Source organism: Drosophila innubila, assembly GCF_004354385.1.
Source record: "Drosophila innubila isolate TH190305 chromosome 2R unlocalized genomic scaffold, UK_Dinn_1.0 1_C_2R, whole genome shotgun sequence".
Lineage (NCBI taxonomy): Eukaryota > Metazoa > Arthropoda > Insecta > Diptera > Drosophilidae > Drosophila > Drosophila innubila.
In genome coordinates this window covers 12,439,786-12,455,971 of record NW_022995374.1, presented here as the reverse complement: position 1 = coordinate 12,455,971, position 16,186 = coordinate 12,439,786, and the positions used below count along the sequence as shown (strand labels likewise).

General features: G+C 34.3%; 4 protein-coding genes across 5 annotated transcripts; 1 reads left to right on the top strand and 3 right to left on the bottom strand.

Annotated features, from left to right (window-relative positions):
- Nucleotides 1-2,983: 2,983 nt before the first annotated feature.
- LOC117784315 (probable salivary secreted peptide) lies at nt 2,984-3,481 on the top strand. The gene is made up of 2 exons (XM_034622013.1): nt 2,984-3,188; nt 3,249-3,481. Exons 1-2 carry the CDS (start codon nt 2,994-2,996, stop codon nt 3,417-3,419), a joined length of 366 nt encoding a protein of 121 aa, XP_034477904.1. The 5' UTR covers nt 2,984-2,993; the 3' UTR covers nt 3,420-3,481.
- A 4,084-nt stretch (nt 3,482-7,565) lies between these two features.
- LOC117783359 (elongation of very long chain fatty acids protein F-like) lies at nt 7,566-8,596 on the bottom strand. Its single transcript, XM_034620736.1, has 3 exons — nt 8,503-8,596; nt 8,257-8,441; nt 7,566-8,193 (listed from the first exon to the last, which is right to left on the bottom strand). Exons 1-3 carry the CDS (start codon nt 8,531-8,533, stop codon nt 7,627-7,629), a joined length of 783 nt encoding a protein of 260 aa, XP_034476627.1. The 5' UTR covers nt 8,534-8,596; the 3' UTR covers nt 7,566-7,626.
- A 396-nt stretch (nt 8,597-8,992) lies between these two features.
- On the bottom strand, nt 8,993-10,063 carry LOC117783358 (elongation of very long chain fatty acids protein F-like). Its single transcript, XM_034620735.1, has 3 exons — nt 10,012-10,063; nt 9,757-9,941; nt 8,993-9,700 (listed from the first exon to the last, which is right to left on the bottom strand). Exons 1-3 carry the CDS (start codon nt 10,040-10,042, stop codon nt 9,134-9,136), a joined length of 783 nt encoding a protein of 260 aa, XP_034476626.1. The 5' UTR covers nt 10,043-10,063; the 3' UTR covers nt 8,993-9,133.
- A 1,462-nt stretch (nt 10,064-11,525) lies between these two features.
- On the bottom strand, nt 11,526-15,095 carry LOC117783357 (elongation of very long chain fatty acids protein F-like). 2 transcript variants are annotated; one of them, XM_034620733.1, is made up of 3 exons: nt 12,556-12,639; nt 12,297-12,487; nt 11,526-12,230 (listed from the first exon to the last, which is right to left on the bottom strand). In XM_034620733.1, the coding sequence occupies exons 1-3, from the start codon at nt 12,599-12,601 to the stop codon at nt 11,658-11,660; spliced, it is 810 nt and encodes a 269-aa protein (XP_034476624.1). In that variant the 5' UTR covers nt 12,602-12,639; the 3' UTR covers nt 11,526-11,657. The 2 variants fall into 2 exon arrangements, with proteins under 2 accessions (XP_034476624.1, XP_034476625.1); XM_034620734.1 differs by lacking the exons at nt 12,297-12,487; nt 12,556-12,639 and adding an exon at nt 14,964-15,095.
- Between the last annotated feature and the right edge of the window lie 1,091 nt (nt 15,096-16,186).

The following is a 16,186-nucleotide window of genomic DNA, read 5'->3' as shown; positions in this document are numbered from 1 at the left end:
AGCGTGAAAATTTCAGCGAGTGGAAAACTCCTCCCTCTCTTTCCGGTTGCAAATGAAGTTGAGTCTCGAGTCTCTTGTGTTGTTTGTTTTGTCTCAAACTTGTCACGAATACAGTCACTGTGTCTTTCTCTATGTGTGTGTGTGTGTGTGTGTGTGTGTGTGTAGCTGCAGGTGCTGTTAATTTGTAGGTGTGTGCGTAGTTTTGTTGCTGCTGTCGTTGTACAGTGTCAACAACAGAAACAGCAACAGCAACAACAAGCAGCTTTTGATTTCATGCACAAACAACACGTAATTCATGCTCTCCCTTTCATACTGTCTCTCTCTCTATCTTTCTCTTGCTTGTACAGCCACTAGCCATCTCGCTCTAGTCATTTACTGTGGATATAATTACAGTTGCTGTCTCTGTCAATTTGTTGGCAGTGCGTGTTTTGTTTCGAGTGCCATTTGTTTTAATTAAAAATTATTTAAAGCGTTTAAACAGTAAAGTGCCTTGACAAAGTGAGAAAATGTGTGAGAGGGAGACAGAGGCGGACAAAAAAGAGACAGCTGTTGTAGGAGTAATTGAGACAGTGATGAATCACTTGAAAGCTGCATGAAAACGCAATGAAAATACAAAAAAAAAAAACAAAAATATGCAGTATTAACTGAATTTAAATAACATAAACAATAAATATGAATATAAGCATGTACTCGATATACATATATATATATATGAACGTTTTTCGTTTGGAATATTTAAATGTGATCAACATAAGCAAAGCAATGAATGAAAAACAAATAATATGATGTTTTTGTATCCATTGTGCTTTGAAATGTGAACGAAATATGAGTACTCAAAAAGACAACAATACGAGTAGGAGTTTATTCAAAAATTGTACAAATATTTATGTTTTTTTGATGTCGATTCTTCTTTTGTTCCTGTCATTTAATAGTCCAACTATAAAGCAGAAAAAACGAGGGTAGTATAAATACTATAACAACATGTTTGTACATAGAAAAAAAAAATCCAAAATACATATCAGGCACGATTTTTCTTAGCAATACTTTGATTTTCAGTAAACTTTAAGATTCTTTAAGTTAGATCAAATAGTTTTAACATTTTTGAACTTTATAATGTTGAGTTGGTGCCATTTCATCCGCATATTGTCTTAATTTAACAATAATATTCTGAATACATGATTAAAATGTTTTTACCAGGTAAAATCCATAGTTATGAACTTGAGTTTTGGAATTTTTTTTTTTCCACAAGTTGACAACTGTTTACTGAACTTTTTTTATTTAATTACAAATATTTTGTAATTCGCAATCTGTTTATCAAAATTATCTTTAAGACTAGTAGTTTAAAAAAGAGTTCCGCTTTAAAATTGTAATATTTATCTTTTATCATCTTTGCGGTCTTAAAGGGTATTACAACTGCGGCGTGTTATGCTCGCCTTTATTGCTTTATTTCTGTGATTGTGTTGTGGTTTTTGTGTAGCTGATTTGTTTGCCAAAAATCGTTTTTATTTTGCGGTACCAACACAGACACACACACATACATATACACACACTCATAGTCACAACAGACACTTAAAAACCGGTCGCAAGCTTAAACTCTGTTCATGCCCACACACACACACACACACAATCACACAGACACAAATGAGAAACAGCAACGTGGTAACCATAAAGCTCAACCACACACACACACACACATACAAATGCACAAATACACGCCCACACTTACACATGTTGTACATTCTCATGTTTGTACAATAAAATTTCGACAATATACGCGACAGGGTCTTTGTACTTGAGTAAATTGGATCTGTGCAGCGGGGCATACGTAAACAGAGGACAGAGGGATAGGGAGAGGTAGAGGGAGAGGGGGGATAGAGAGTGGAGGTGGTGTGAGCTGAAGCTAACAAAAATTAAATAAATATTTGGCTTTAAGCAAATTTAAAGCAACAGCCACAGCTGGCAACGAAGCAGAATAAGAAACGTAGTCAGCTTTCAGATCCAAACTCGACCTTTAGCCTCCGCTCCTAGCTCTCAGTCCCGATCCCGGCCTCTGACTTCTCTTGACTTGCCCAAGCAGCATTTTAGGTATTCATGTGTAATCCATTTCGAAATTTGCATGTTTAATGCGCTGTGAGGAATTCTTATTTTCTCTTCTCCCTTCCCTATTACTTTCTACAAAATATTTTTTTTTTGGTTTAAATTTTTGGTTTTATTTTTTCTTTTTTTTTTTCTCTTGATTTAAGCAAAGACTAGACAATTTAACAACCCTGACATTTTCGTTGACTTCACAATGTGCACTCTACCCTGCATGCATTGTTATTGAACAGTCTGATCGGCTTGAGCAACTGTTTGTAACAGAAAAAAAATATAATCATAGATAAGATAATATGTTGTTTGGATTTCCTTTGGATTTATTTATTTATTAAATGAAATTTGATATGAAAATTACAAAAATCAAATTTTATTTAACATTTTCATTAAATTAAATATAACATTAAATTTATAACTAAAAACATTAAAAAAGCTTGTCAAAATGTTAAACAAATTTTTTTCATAATAGTATTGAGAGTATTGGGATTTCTACAACTCAAAAAGTGTTAGTTTTTAAATCGATTATCTTAGATATTTTTCTGCAACTCGAAAGAATGTCTTTGAAATGAAATATCTATATTTTCTAGAGTATTAAATCGTTTGCAACTTAAAAGATATCAATTCCCTTCTCGGTTTATTACCATATACACTTGATTTATTTTGTGATAAATTGAATTGCACATGCATAGAAACACATATAGTGGGCTATAAATAGCAAACAGCTGCGCAATTCGGAATGTCAGCTGATGCCATTATTTAAAATGAGAAAACAAAAGATTTGAATTCAATGCAGTTCTGTTCTTATAATAATACATTTTATGTACTTTAAGCCATTGTTTTTCGGCCCTATATAAGTCGAGATGTCAGTCACAAACATACTTGAGAATCGAAAGTTCAGCAAGATGAGAGTTTGTTTTTTGGCTGCATTGGTAATATTTTCCCTGTTGGCTCTTGGCCGCGGTGAGGACATCAAAAGGAGTCACAGTGTTACGTGGGGAGCACGTGTTTTCAGGGACACACATCTCGAGAGGGTTATCATTAATGAAAAGTCGAAATTTTTGCGTGTGGTGACACGTGATTATACTTTCAAGCAGCAGGTGCGTTTTTCCATTTCCCTCTCAAATTAATTTTCTTAATTCTTTAATTCTTTTTGATAGACCTTCTATCGTAAAATCACACAAATTGTGATTACGGATCAGAACAAGAACGGCAAGGGGGGCTATGCACATCTGAAACAAGGTGGACCAGGTGCCACATTTGCACATATTCATTTCAAGAGTCAACGCAACAACGGAATAAGTTTCATTGTCGACATTTATGGTCTTTAAATTTTGTTAATTAACAATGCCGTCATAATACCCATTTTTAATTACAATTTACTTTACATTTATATGCAAGTGTTTGTGGGTCTGAGTATATCAGTTTAATCAGCATAATGAGCAGATTATTCCCCCTGGATTCACTTGTATCTCACACTCTATCTCCTTCTCTCTCCATGCTCACCTCTCTATCATTCCCACTCTGTGTTTATTTGCATAGATTGCGCATTGCTATTGTTCTTTTTATTTGTTTATTTGCTGGCATTCAATATTTATAATTCACAAACAGGCAACAAACTTTATGTAGTCGCATGTTTTATAAACAACGCAAAAACTGTTGACTCAATTGGGTGCCAAGGGGCTTTGAGAGAGAGAGAGAGAGAGAGAGGGTCGGATAACCATTATTTTATACATTAACTGCTATGTTAGCCACTCATCTATTTGTGCCTGACAGTCTGCGTAATTTTAGTACTTTTATCTAATTTCTAGTTAAACAAGCTTTCTCATTATCAATCATTTTCACATCATGAAATTGCTTTCAATTATTGCATAATTATTCATGAACCAATTTTAGTATGTGTTCTGTCGAAGCATGAATATAAAATTAATAAAGCTGAAATATAGGTAATCAGTAATATACTGAACTATGCATTTATGTATGTTTAGAGCTGACAGCATAATGGTCGATAAATTATCATACGGGTTATTAAGAAATATTTATTCATTTGAAAATTAAACTAATTTCCAAAATTACTTTCACATAATATAAAAATCGAAAAGAATACTATCGATATTATTATAACATCTTTGTCTTATCTATTATCATAATAAATAAAAATACACATATTAAAGCTTTCTCTTGTGTCGTGACTTTTAAATAGCTCTGAGCGCTACAATAAAATTAAAACTGCAAAACCAAAATTAAACTGTCAATAATGTTATCGATCTTTGGACAATTCAGCGCATCTGTTATGCTTTAAAATGCATCCAGTTCTTGAGTTTTCTACACTACAGATTGTCAGGCAACTTGAAGGCCATGCATAAAGGTCACTGAGCATTTTAAATTGACAGACAAGGCCAGGAATAAATGCAACCACCATATAGTATATACAGTTCGCAATTTGGCAAAAAAGAAGCTGCCGTAGTTATTTTAATGCCTTTGACTTTTGCTTTTTGCCTTAATTAATCATTTAAACTAGTACAGAATATGTGTGCGTTGGTAGCTCAAAAGAAGTTGCCATTTCATTAAGCACAGAGAGATAAAAGGAGGAAGGAGAAAGAGAGTGGTAAGTAGTAATTGGGGAGAAAGAGTATGAGAGTTGAATGAATGGATACAGAGGCATAATTAAGGCATACATTAAATTAAACGATGCAGCCGCAATTTGGTCGTGCAAATGGGAAATTATTAGCACGAGTTTCAAAGTAGGCTCTCTGGCTTTTGCCAAATGCCAGGCACTTAACCTCCTTATCCGCTAGGTCTTTCCTCCGCCTCCACCGCCCATCCCATTACGCCTTCTCCAAAACTCAAACAAATCCAATCAATGTTACACACAGTCGCAGTCGATGTGTGTGAGTGTACTTAGTCATATGCAAATAAGTGTTGGTTATAAAATTTAATGTATTGCCTGCTCCGAGTATTACATGTTTCTCTTTCTAATTTCTCTGCCTCTATCTTGCTCTCTCTGCTTGTTGACAACAACCACCATTGATGCGTGTCTGGGCCATCAATCGTTGGGAATTAAGATTTTATAACCAAGCCCTTGCATATTACGTATACGTAATATTACACTTTGCACATTGCGTATACGCCGTGAGTGTGCGCCAAAGAAGAATATTTGCCAATGAACATTAACATTTAAATGCAAATGCATTTGCCCAAATCCCCAAAACTGTTGGCCGAATAAAGACACTGTCTGAGCCCAGTCAGCTGGCAGCTATTAACCGTTAAGTGGCAAGGCCAAAAATGCTGGCAATAAAGCGTAAATGGTTGCAGTTAAATGCAGCTGAAGCAACAGTGCAGCTCTAGAGTTAGATATTTTTATTGGCAGCTTGTCCTTGCAGCACACACACACACACACACACTAACGTAGCTTAAGTGAGAACGTTTTTTCATGCACTTTTGAATCGCATTCAAGGATAATGCAGGTAGCGAGTGTGCAAGTATTTTATAGATTGCACACACACACACACACACTCACTTTTACATACACATATACGTACGCACATTTGAAGCGCTGTTTGTGCCACTTTGTGACCCCATCGTTCAATAACAACAGTGTGCCTCCCTCGCTCCCCTCTCTGCCACACAGTTAGTTCCTGTTGTTGGTATAAAGAGCCATACATTATGCAGGTTGTTTGTTATCGTTCGATAGAGTGTAAATTATGGCACAGTTGCCAGCGGCATTCACATTCACGTACCTGGCTTACCTGGCTACATGCCACACACTCACACACACACTCGGAGACAAGTATATATATATATATATACGTATATATATATATGTATATATATTTATAGAGAAAACCAAACAATATTTGTGCATTGTGACTGCGTCTACTTCGAACATTACATATGTTAATTGAGGGCAGCAGCTTGTTGGATTTAAATGGAATTTATGTAAGCATATTAATTCCAATTAAGTCACAACCCTTCTCTGCCTACCCCTTCCCCTACCCCTGTTTAGATAACTGACATTTCAATATTTATTTTTTGCAATGCAAAATCCGATTAAATGTGCAAGACCTAAAGAGCTGAAGAGCTAAAAAGATATTTGTATTTATATCTACATATGCTTTTACGATTGCTGTTTTGCTTGCGAAATTGAAAGGAAACTTTTCTCTGGCTTTTCCTTTAGATCTTGCAATGCAACTTGAAGGGTTTTCATGCAGATTTCAATTTGACTTTTGTGTGAAATGTGCACACACAAAAGATAAAAACCACACACATACAATCGCACACACACTCTTCGTCCCCCCATTTGCAATCTACACTGACCTTGTCGACATGCTCGTGCACGCTCATGACCTCGATGCGGTTGTTCTCTTTCTCCTTCTCCTTCTCCATTTCCCTTCCTTTTGTTGTCAACGCCTCTGCTTTAGTGTCTTTGTTAAGCGCATAAAGTGTGAAAGTACAAGAAAGAGGATTTTTCTTTTAACACCCTGGACTTTAAAAAATACAAAGGGTATATTAATTTTGTCCAATAAAAAATCAACAACATTTGGAATTTCGGCCCCAAGTTATAATAAAAAGCTTAAATTTAAACTTAAATTTTAATTTTTTTATCTTTTCAGTTATAAACAATAATTTATTTTAATAAAATGGAATTTTTATATTATAATTGTACTTAAACTATAATTTATATAAATTATGTGATTAATAAATAATAAAAGATGGAACAAACACATGTGTGCTTAATACATGTTAGCATGTTTGGGATCCTGAGTACCGGGTATCTCAAAGTCGAGCACACTGAATGCAGCATTCAAACTGATTCATTTTTCAATTGCCATTTGCCATATTTGCGGCAATTGTTTCTTGGCATCAAATGCAATTGTTGCAGCTTTTAAGGCGACATCAAACGTACTTCAAAATTTCCGGCTTAACTTTGACTCGTTTCGGATTGTAGAAGAAGCAAGAAAGAGCTTTAGCTACAGTTATTATGCTCCTGGCTGTCTTATCAGTCGTTATTCGAAGTTGAACGAGCATCAGTGCTGAATGGTGCAAAGAGAGGTAGTGAGATAGAGAGAGAAAGGAAGAGAGAGAGAGAGAGGGAGGGAGAACGAGTGGAAGAAACCTGTCAGCTTGTTATGTGCATTCGCTCGTTGCACATTGTTAGATTCAGTTGTAACTTTCTGAATCATTGCTTATCAACTGCAACTCTTTATTCCTTCTCTCCCTTTCTCCCATCGTTTGTTGAATTGCCTACAGCTGCTTTCTCATTCACATGGTAAAATTCTTGAAAATAAAATGCATTTAAAGACTGTCGTCGTGTTAGAATTAATGACCTCCTTGTCAATTCAAAACTCACAGCTTGACCGAGAATAAGTTTTAAATGCCATCCAAATGCAAATTGAACCTTAAATCGATTGTACAGCGAACCTTATGTCAAGTTATAAGTGGAGCATGCACTAAATGAACATAGTACACAACATTGATATATATAAATGGCATTTATTAACATAATTAAACACTTGCAAAATTCAAGACTGCAATGCTCTAATTTGACTTACTTCGCTGCTTTGGTCGAATGTAGGCTTTTATGTAAAAGTTTCCAAACATGTACATCATGACTATGGACTGGGCGATCTGAACCCATAACAGAAAGGGAGGAAAGCCGCAGCCTTTCGAGAACAGCAATACGTAAGAGGCATACAAAAAGATGATAGCAAACTGAAGGAGTTGTGAGATCGTTATGTATTTCTTCCACCAAATGCTGTCCTTCATGCCAGGATATAAAGCCGATAGGAAGTAATAGAAGTACATCACAGTATGCACAAGAGAGTTGAGCACACCAAGAGCATTAAAATGTCCTCCAGTTCCATAAAATCGCATTACCAGATAGCATCCGAGAACCATCATTAAATGGTGATAAACGTGAAGGAAACTTATCTGTTTGTAACTCTTACGTAGAACAAAGAACACGGTATCCAAGAGATCGAGGATTTTGTTGATGAAATATGCATAGTGCATATATCGTTCCAAATTCTTTCTCTCATGACCAAAGGGAAAGTTTTCCATGCATTGAAAATTGCAAATTTGGACAATGATGATGTAATAAAATATCTAAAATGATCCAAAAATAATGCTTAACAAATTTCATTTCATTTAAGAAACATTTTTACTTACAATTGCAAAATATATTCCATTGTATGCCACCTGTCCAAGATTGTAGACATATAATACTCTCCTTAAATTGTAAGGCTTACGATTTGCCATAAAAGCCTTGCCAAATTTGATGACGAACAACAGATAACTTGTGAGTATCAGAAAAACTGGCCATGGTGAGTTGGTCAACGGCATCTGATTAGGATCTGCAAATATACCCCATATGATGATCATCTACGTAGGAGTTTTGTGAGTTACCGGTATTACCCGGTGGAGGTATATCGAATATCCCGAACATTGCTGAGTCTTCAGCTTGTACTCCCCGTCTTCTTAGGTCGAAAGTAACTTTGCGAATGAATGCGACTATGAAATTGTTTCAATGAGCAGCCAATTGGTACAAATTATCAACGGTTTTGTATTGATTATTTTTCGTTTCTGTTTTGTTTCTGTTTCTGTTTGTCTAGACTCTAGAAAAACGAATAAAATGAGAAAATAAAACAAATCTGAAGAGTAAAAAAAAAGTCAACATTTTTTTTGGATATTAGAGTATATTTATATTTAAATTATGTAAAAGCTTTAATACAATTTTTTTTGGATTTAAGAGTATATATTCAAATTATGTAAAAGCTTAGACACATAGTAAAAGCTCGTTTAACATTTGACTAAATTGTATTATGTAAGACCACTTATAATACAGAGAACTTTCTAAGTACTAGAAAAAGAAAGCAGCCCAAAGAGTAAATACTAAAGAAACGAATTTGAATTATGTACTTTGGTTAACCGTGAATACAATTCAGTTTATTTAGTGTGTACTTACATATATACACACATATATATATATATATATATATTATATATATTTTGAATTCAAATATACTTATTAGCTATTCAACCTATTCTAACCCTCCTTTTGGCGCTGAGTCGGACGTATATACGTCTTCACATAAAAATTGCCGAACATATACATCATAAGCACGGCCTGAAGAATCTGCAGCAAGAGAAGACTGCTCGGGAACTTACAGTCCTTGGCGAACAGCAACACGTGGGAAGCGTGCAGAAATATGATAACAAATTGGAAAAGCTGAATCAAAGTAATGTACTTCTTCCACCAGAGATTTGCCTTGACACCAGGATATCTTGCAGAAAGGAAGTAATAGAAGTACATCACAGTGTGCACAAAGGAGTTGATCATTCCCACGGAATTGAAATGTCCGCCAGTTCCGTAGAATCTCATTATCAGATGACAGACAAGGACCATCATAATATGGTGATAAACATGAAGGAAACTGATTTGCTTATAACTTTTACGGAGAACAAAGAACACGGTGTCCAAAAGATCGAGTAACTTATTGATGAAATATGCATAGTGCACATATCGTTCCAGATTCTTTCTCTCGTGGCCTTCCGGAAAGGTCGTCATGCAGTTTAGATCGCAAATTTGTACGATTATTAAATAATAAAATGTCTGAAAGTTATTAAGAATTTGTCAAAGAGTTCTTTTTCAAACTAATATTCACTTACAATGCCAAAAAATATTCCATTGTATGCAACTTGTCCTAGATTGTAGACACTTAAAACTCTTCTTAGATCGTAGGGCTGTCGATTCTTCATAAAAATCTTTCCAAGTTTCAGAACGAATATTAGGTATACAGTTAGTATTGCTAAAACCGACCATGATTCATTGATCATTGGCAACTGATTGTAATCTGTGGAAAAATTATAGTTTTCAGTAAGAAACATATTATAAAAATGTGTTATATAAGAAATATATCGTACCTGGTATAGGAATGTCGAATATTCCGAGCATTTTGTACGTTGTTTATCGATCCAATGGACTCTACGACTGCAGTCGAAACTGTAATTGTTGATCAATATGTAATTGGAATTTTCACTCGATTTTCAATTCTCTTTCACCTACTCATTCGATTAAACGTGGGTATTTGAGTTGCATTTCGAATGATATCTATAAAGTAATCGATGAATAGACCTTAAACTTTGTTGTAGAGAATGAGAGTAAAAATAGTGTTTTAAATTAAGAAAGTGTGTAAGAAAGTATATGTGACAATATGTGCAAAACTCAAAGAAATGTTGAGAAGGTTAGGCTCGGACACAAACCGTAAATAGAGCAAATAGAGCCTGAAATCGAGGTTTTTGGTTAATTCCATCGTTGAAAATAATAGAAGCATTGTTTTCTATTTCCATTAATTTTTCGGCTCATTGCAAATAGAACAAAACATTGTTAAGGCTGGACTGAAAAACGGGTCAAAATAGGTCACAATACACATGAATGTGCTCAGACTTCCTATTTCCACTAGAGCATACAACATTGTATTTTATGCTTAATTTGATTACTTGATGTTCAGAATTGATTAAGAACTTTCGGGTTAAATAAAACATAACATGACACTTGTATTTGCATATGTCCATAGTAGGGAATGTTTTAGATTTTGTTTAAAGGCTTTAACAATTATTTAATGTTAACTCAAATCAAAGTTCAAATATTATTTATTGATTCAAAATTCAATACAATCAATCTTATATTATATTAAGATATATTTTATTTCTACTGAGTTACTGCTTACTGTATTTTCTGATATCTGGAATTGCGAGTACAATATGCTTTAAAATAGAAATTACCAAATATTGCATGGCTCTCGATGTTCCATAAAAATTTTACCAAGTTTCAGAACAAATAGTAAATATCCTACAATAATCGCAGTGATAGGCCATGGCGAATCCAAAAAAATAAACCGATGTATAAAGGGATCTTTTTTTGAAAAACATAATGTTTAGAGATTAGTTTCTTCCAATTGCAAAATTATTTTGTTAATGCAATTTACCAGGCTGAGCAGGTAATTCAAAGAATGAAACCCACGTTGAGCTCATTTTATTGAGATAGGACTGCATTCGAATGCAATAAAAATAAGACTGCAATATTCGTTTCGATCTGAGCACAACGAAATTTAGCTTGTCTTGTTGCTAAAAATTATACAAAATAATTATTTAAATGTGTTGAGCATTAGCATGAAGTCAAGCATTAAATTAACTTGGTTCACATGTAGGTCACAATGTGTGCGTTAGTGGAATAGAGCGAACGATAGGAAGTGCTAATTTATATATGGATTTCATTAATTAAACTCGGAGGCAAGCAGGAGTTCTATAGTCGATTCTAAGACTATAAGATAGGCGCTACTCGATTTAAATGCACCTATTTCAATACATCCACTATATTCTTGTGAACCGACACTTATTTTTTTTCTATTTTTCAGAAATTTTTGGACACACAAAAATTTGATTCAGGTAAAAATGTTATGAAGATTTTACCAACTTATATTTTTTCAATTGTATATAGAATCTATATTATAGATTGATTTAAAGTTAACTACAGGGTATCTAATTGCAAATCACTCTCACATTCCATCTTACTGTTGTTTCTGAAGTTTCTGAGGCTTTGGCTTCAAGTATGCATGGTAGTAAAAGTTACTGAACATAAGAATCATAGTCGTAGATTGTACAACTTGAAGGTATTGCAGGAAGAGTGGAAATTTGCAAGTAGGATTGAATATAAGTACATGACATGCTTGCAAAAGCAACAGGACAAATTGCAATAGTTGCATTTTGGTTATATACTTCTTCCACCAAAGATTTCCCCTAAATTCCGGATATATGACCGAGATGAGATAGTAGGAGTACATGATGCTATGAACGAAAGTGTTTAAGAGTCCCATCATATCGTATTGTCCACCGAAGCCGTAATATCGGAAAACCCAATACATGAAATAAGTCATCAAAACATGATGATAGACATGAAGCGTGGTAATCTGTTTGTAGCTCTTGCGGAGAACGAAGAAGACCGTATCGAGAAGATCGATTATCTTGTTGATAAAATATGCATATGATAGCAAACGTTCCGTTTGTTTATCGGGATGATAGAGGGGAAGGTGTAACATGCAGCGTTTGTCATATGTCCGCCTGATGATCAAATAATATATAGCCTGAAAAGTATCACAATTTTCAGTTAGCTGAGGCGAAATACTGGAACTCTATGTTGCAGAACTTACAAATCCAAATAAAATCCCATTATAGATCACCTGAAAGGTATTATAGGCAATTATGACTTTCTTTATATTGTATGGCTTTCGATGTTCCATAAAAATTTTGCCCAGTTTCAGAACGAATAGTAGATATCCAACAATAATCGAAGTGATAGGCCATGGCGAATCCAAAAGAGGAAACCGTTGTCTAAAGGGATCTGTTTTAAAATAATTGCTAGAAATTGTTTGCTTTCAAAAGTAAAATTATTTTGACAATGAAATTTACCTGGTTGGGCAGGTAATTCAAAGAATGAAATCCACGATGAGTTCATTTTAGTGAGTTAGGTCTGCATTCGAATGCAAAAGAAATACGACTACGAAATAAATTTCGATCTGGGCACAAAGAAGTCTCACTTTCCTTGTTGCTTAAAATTATGCAATTTAATTATTTAAATGCGTTGAGCATTAGCATGAACTTAGCATTAGCAACAAATGAATTATCTCGGTTCACATGTTGGTCACAATGTGTGCGTTAGTGGGATAGAGCGAACGATAGGAGGTGTCAATTTATATATGAATATCATTAATTAAACTCGGAGGCAAGCAGGAGTTCTATAGTCGATTCTAAGACTATAAGATAGGCGCTACTCGATTTAAATGCACCTATTTCAATGCATCCACTATATTCTTGTGAGCCGAAAGTTTTTATTCTATGAGCCCATTGAAAATGGGCAAAAAAGGGTACAATGTGTTTGGCAGAATGTATGTAACAGGCAGAAGGAGGGGTGCCAGACCCCGTAAAGTATATATATTCTTGATCAGGATCAACAGCCGAGTCGATCTAGCCCTGTCCGTCTGTCTGTCCGTCTGTTTGAACGCGTCGATCTCAGATACTATAGGTGCTAGATACTTCAAATTTAAAGTGCAGGTTTGTGAATACCATACGCAGGTCAAGTTTGTTTCCAATTTTAGATAACACGCCCCCTTCGCCCACAAATTGCCCAATACAATATACAGGCTCAATTTTTGACATAGCACTCCCTAACTGAACAATCAGCTGAGAAGTATGCGTATTTAACGACCCTGAAATTTTCAAAGCGATCGACCCATAAATAGAGAAGTTATTTTGGAATTTACATTTAATTCAATAATTACATTTGCAAACGTGCGAGCGAGACAGCATGTATACGTTTGTATGCAAGGCGCGCACAAAGACAGTACGAATTAGTACCCATTTTTTTTTGGGTACCAAATAAGAATCAAGCGATAAGCAAAAATATTATCGATATCATGTAATTAAAATGTTAATGTATAATTAATGTATATACAAATATACAATTTGATTAAAATATAATTGTGTTAATATATAAATATGTATTTATGCATGGCAAAAATCAGCAGAAGCTGATAGCTATGCATGAAATTGCAAGAGAGAAAAAGCGATCATTTTGCAGCACTACTTTTGCATCTTTGCCGAGCACTGAAAGCTGCAAAATAATAATTTTAATTATAAATATTTCCGATTGCTTACACATATATATAATAAGTATCTGCTTACTATCGTTGTAAAAAAAAACTAAGCATTTTCCGCTTTAAGAATCTAATAAAATTAGACATTGTCTTTTATTTCAAGTTTCGCGCGCACTGAAGCAGCCTTTGACAGGCTTGAATTTGTTGCGTAAGAGGGAGAGAGTGAGAGAGGAAAATGGGTGCTGCCAGACTGCAGGCTGAGCGAAGTTGTAGTTTGTGGCTACTCTTGACACACTCTACATCGATTGCAAGCGATTACGATTACGACTTGCGATTTACCAATTTATCAATTTCTAATTAATTTTAAATAAGTTTAATAGCGAAGCGAGTAGGGGGCGGAGCCCTCTTGTTTTTTTTTCTATTTTTCAGAAATTTTTGGTATAATAAAAAAGTTGATTCAGGTAAAAATGTTATGAAGATTTTACCAACTTATATTTTTTCAATTGTATATAGTATCTATATTATAGACTTATTTAAAGTTAACTACAGGGTATCTAATTGCAAACCACTCTCACACTCCATCTTACTGTTGTTTCTGAAGTTTCTGAGGCTTTGGCTTCAAATATGCACGGTAGTAAAAGTTACTGAACATGAGAGTCATAGTCGTAGCCTGTAAAACTTGAAAATATTGCAGAATGAGTGGAAATTTGCAAGTTGGATTGAATATAAGTACATAACATGATTGCAAAAGCAACAGAGCAAATTGCAATAGTTGCAATTTGGTTATATACTTCTTCCACCAAAGATTTCCCCTAAATTCCGGATATATGACCGAGATGAGATAGTAGGAGTACATCATGATATGAACGAAAGTGTTTAAGAGTCCCATTATAGCGTATTGTCCACCGAAGCCGTAATATCGAAAAATCCAATACATGCAATATGTCATCATTACATGATGATAGACATGAAGCGTGGTAATCTGTTTGTAGCTCTTGCGGAGAACGAAGAAGACCGTATCGAGAAGATCGATTACCTTGTTGATAAAATATGCATATGATAGCAGACGTTCCGTTTGTTTATCGGGATGATAGAGGGGAAGGTGTAACATGCAGCGTTTGTCATATGTCGTCCTAATGATCAAATAATTTATAGCCTGAATTGGATATAGAATAAGTAAAGTATATATATATAATATAAAGAACTTTATGTTGCTGAACTTACGAATCCAAATATAATCCCATTATAGATCACCTGAAAGATATTATAGGCAATTATGACTTTCTTTATGTTGTATGGCTTTCGATGCTCCATAAAAATTTTGCCAAGTTTCAGAACGAATAGTAGATATCCTACAATAATCGCAGAGATAGGCCATTGCGAATCCAAAAGAGGAAACCGTTGTATAAAGGGATCTGTTTTAAAATAATTGTTAGAAATTATTTGCTTTCAAAAGTAGAACTATTTTGACAATGCAATTTACCTGGTTGAGCAGGTAATTGAAAGAATGAAATCCACGATGAGTTCATTTTATTTTATTTTATTGAGTTAGGTCTGCATTCGAATGCAATAGAAATACGACTATTAAATTCACTTCGATCTGGGCACAAAGAATTCTCGCTTTCCTTGTTGCTAAAAGTTATGCAATTTAATTATTTAAATGCGTTGAGCATTAGCATGAAGTCAACAAATGAATTATCACATGTTCGTCACAATGTGTGCGTTAGTGGGATATAGCGAACGATAGGAGGTGTTAATTTATACATGCATATCTATTAATTAAACTCAAAGGCAAGTAGGAATTCTGTAGTCTATTAATAATTAATTAATTAATTATTAATTAATCTATTAATACTATTTACTATACTATAGTTGGAAATTAGTTGATAAAATATATGTAAGTTAGCCCTGTAAAATATAATAGCTTTCTGTTGTAGTTGCTTAAGAAATTGCACATATAGGTTTCTGAACTTACAAGTCCAAACATAATCACATTATAGATCACTTAAAATATATTATAGCCGATTATGATATTCTTAATAATGTATGGCTTACGCTTCGCCATTAAAATTTTCCCCAGTTTCAGAACGAACTGTAGATAATATCTAGTAGATATGCTACAAGAACCGCTGTGAGAGGCCAGTGCGAATTTAAAAGTGGAAACTGAGATCTAACAGGATCTGTTTAGGGATAGTTTCCAGAGATTACTTTCGATCAAAAAAAATATACATTTTGGAAAACGCGATTTACCAGATTGAGCAGGTAAATCAAAGAATGAAGTCAACGTTGAATTCATTTTGTTATCTTATCAAAATAAATACAACTATGAAATTCAATTTGATTTGAGCACAAAGATAGCTCAAAAACTGCTGTAAATTACACAATAAAATTAGTTAAATATGTTGATTATTCGTTTAAAGTCATATTGATATGATATTTATATTTTG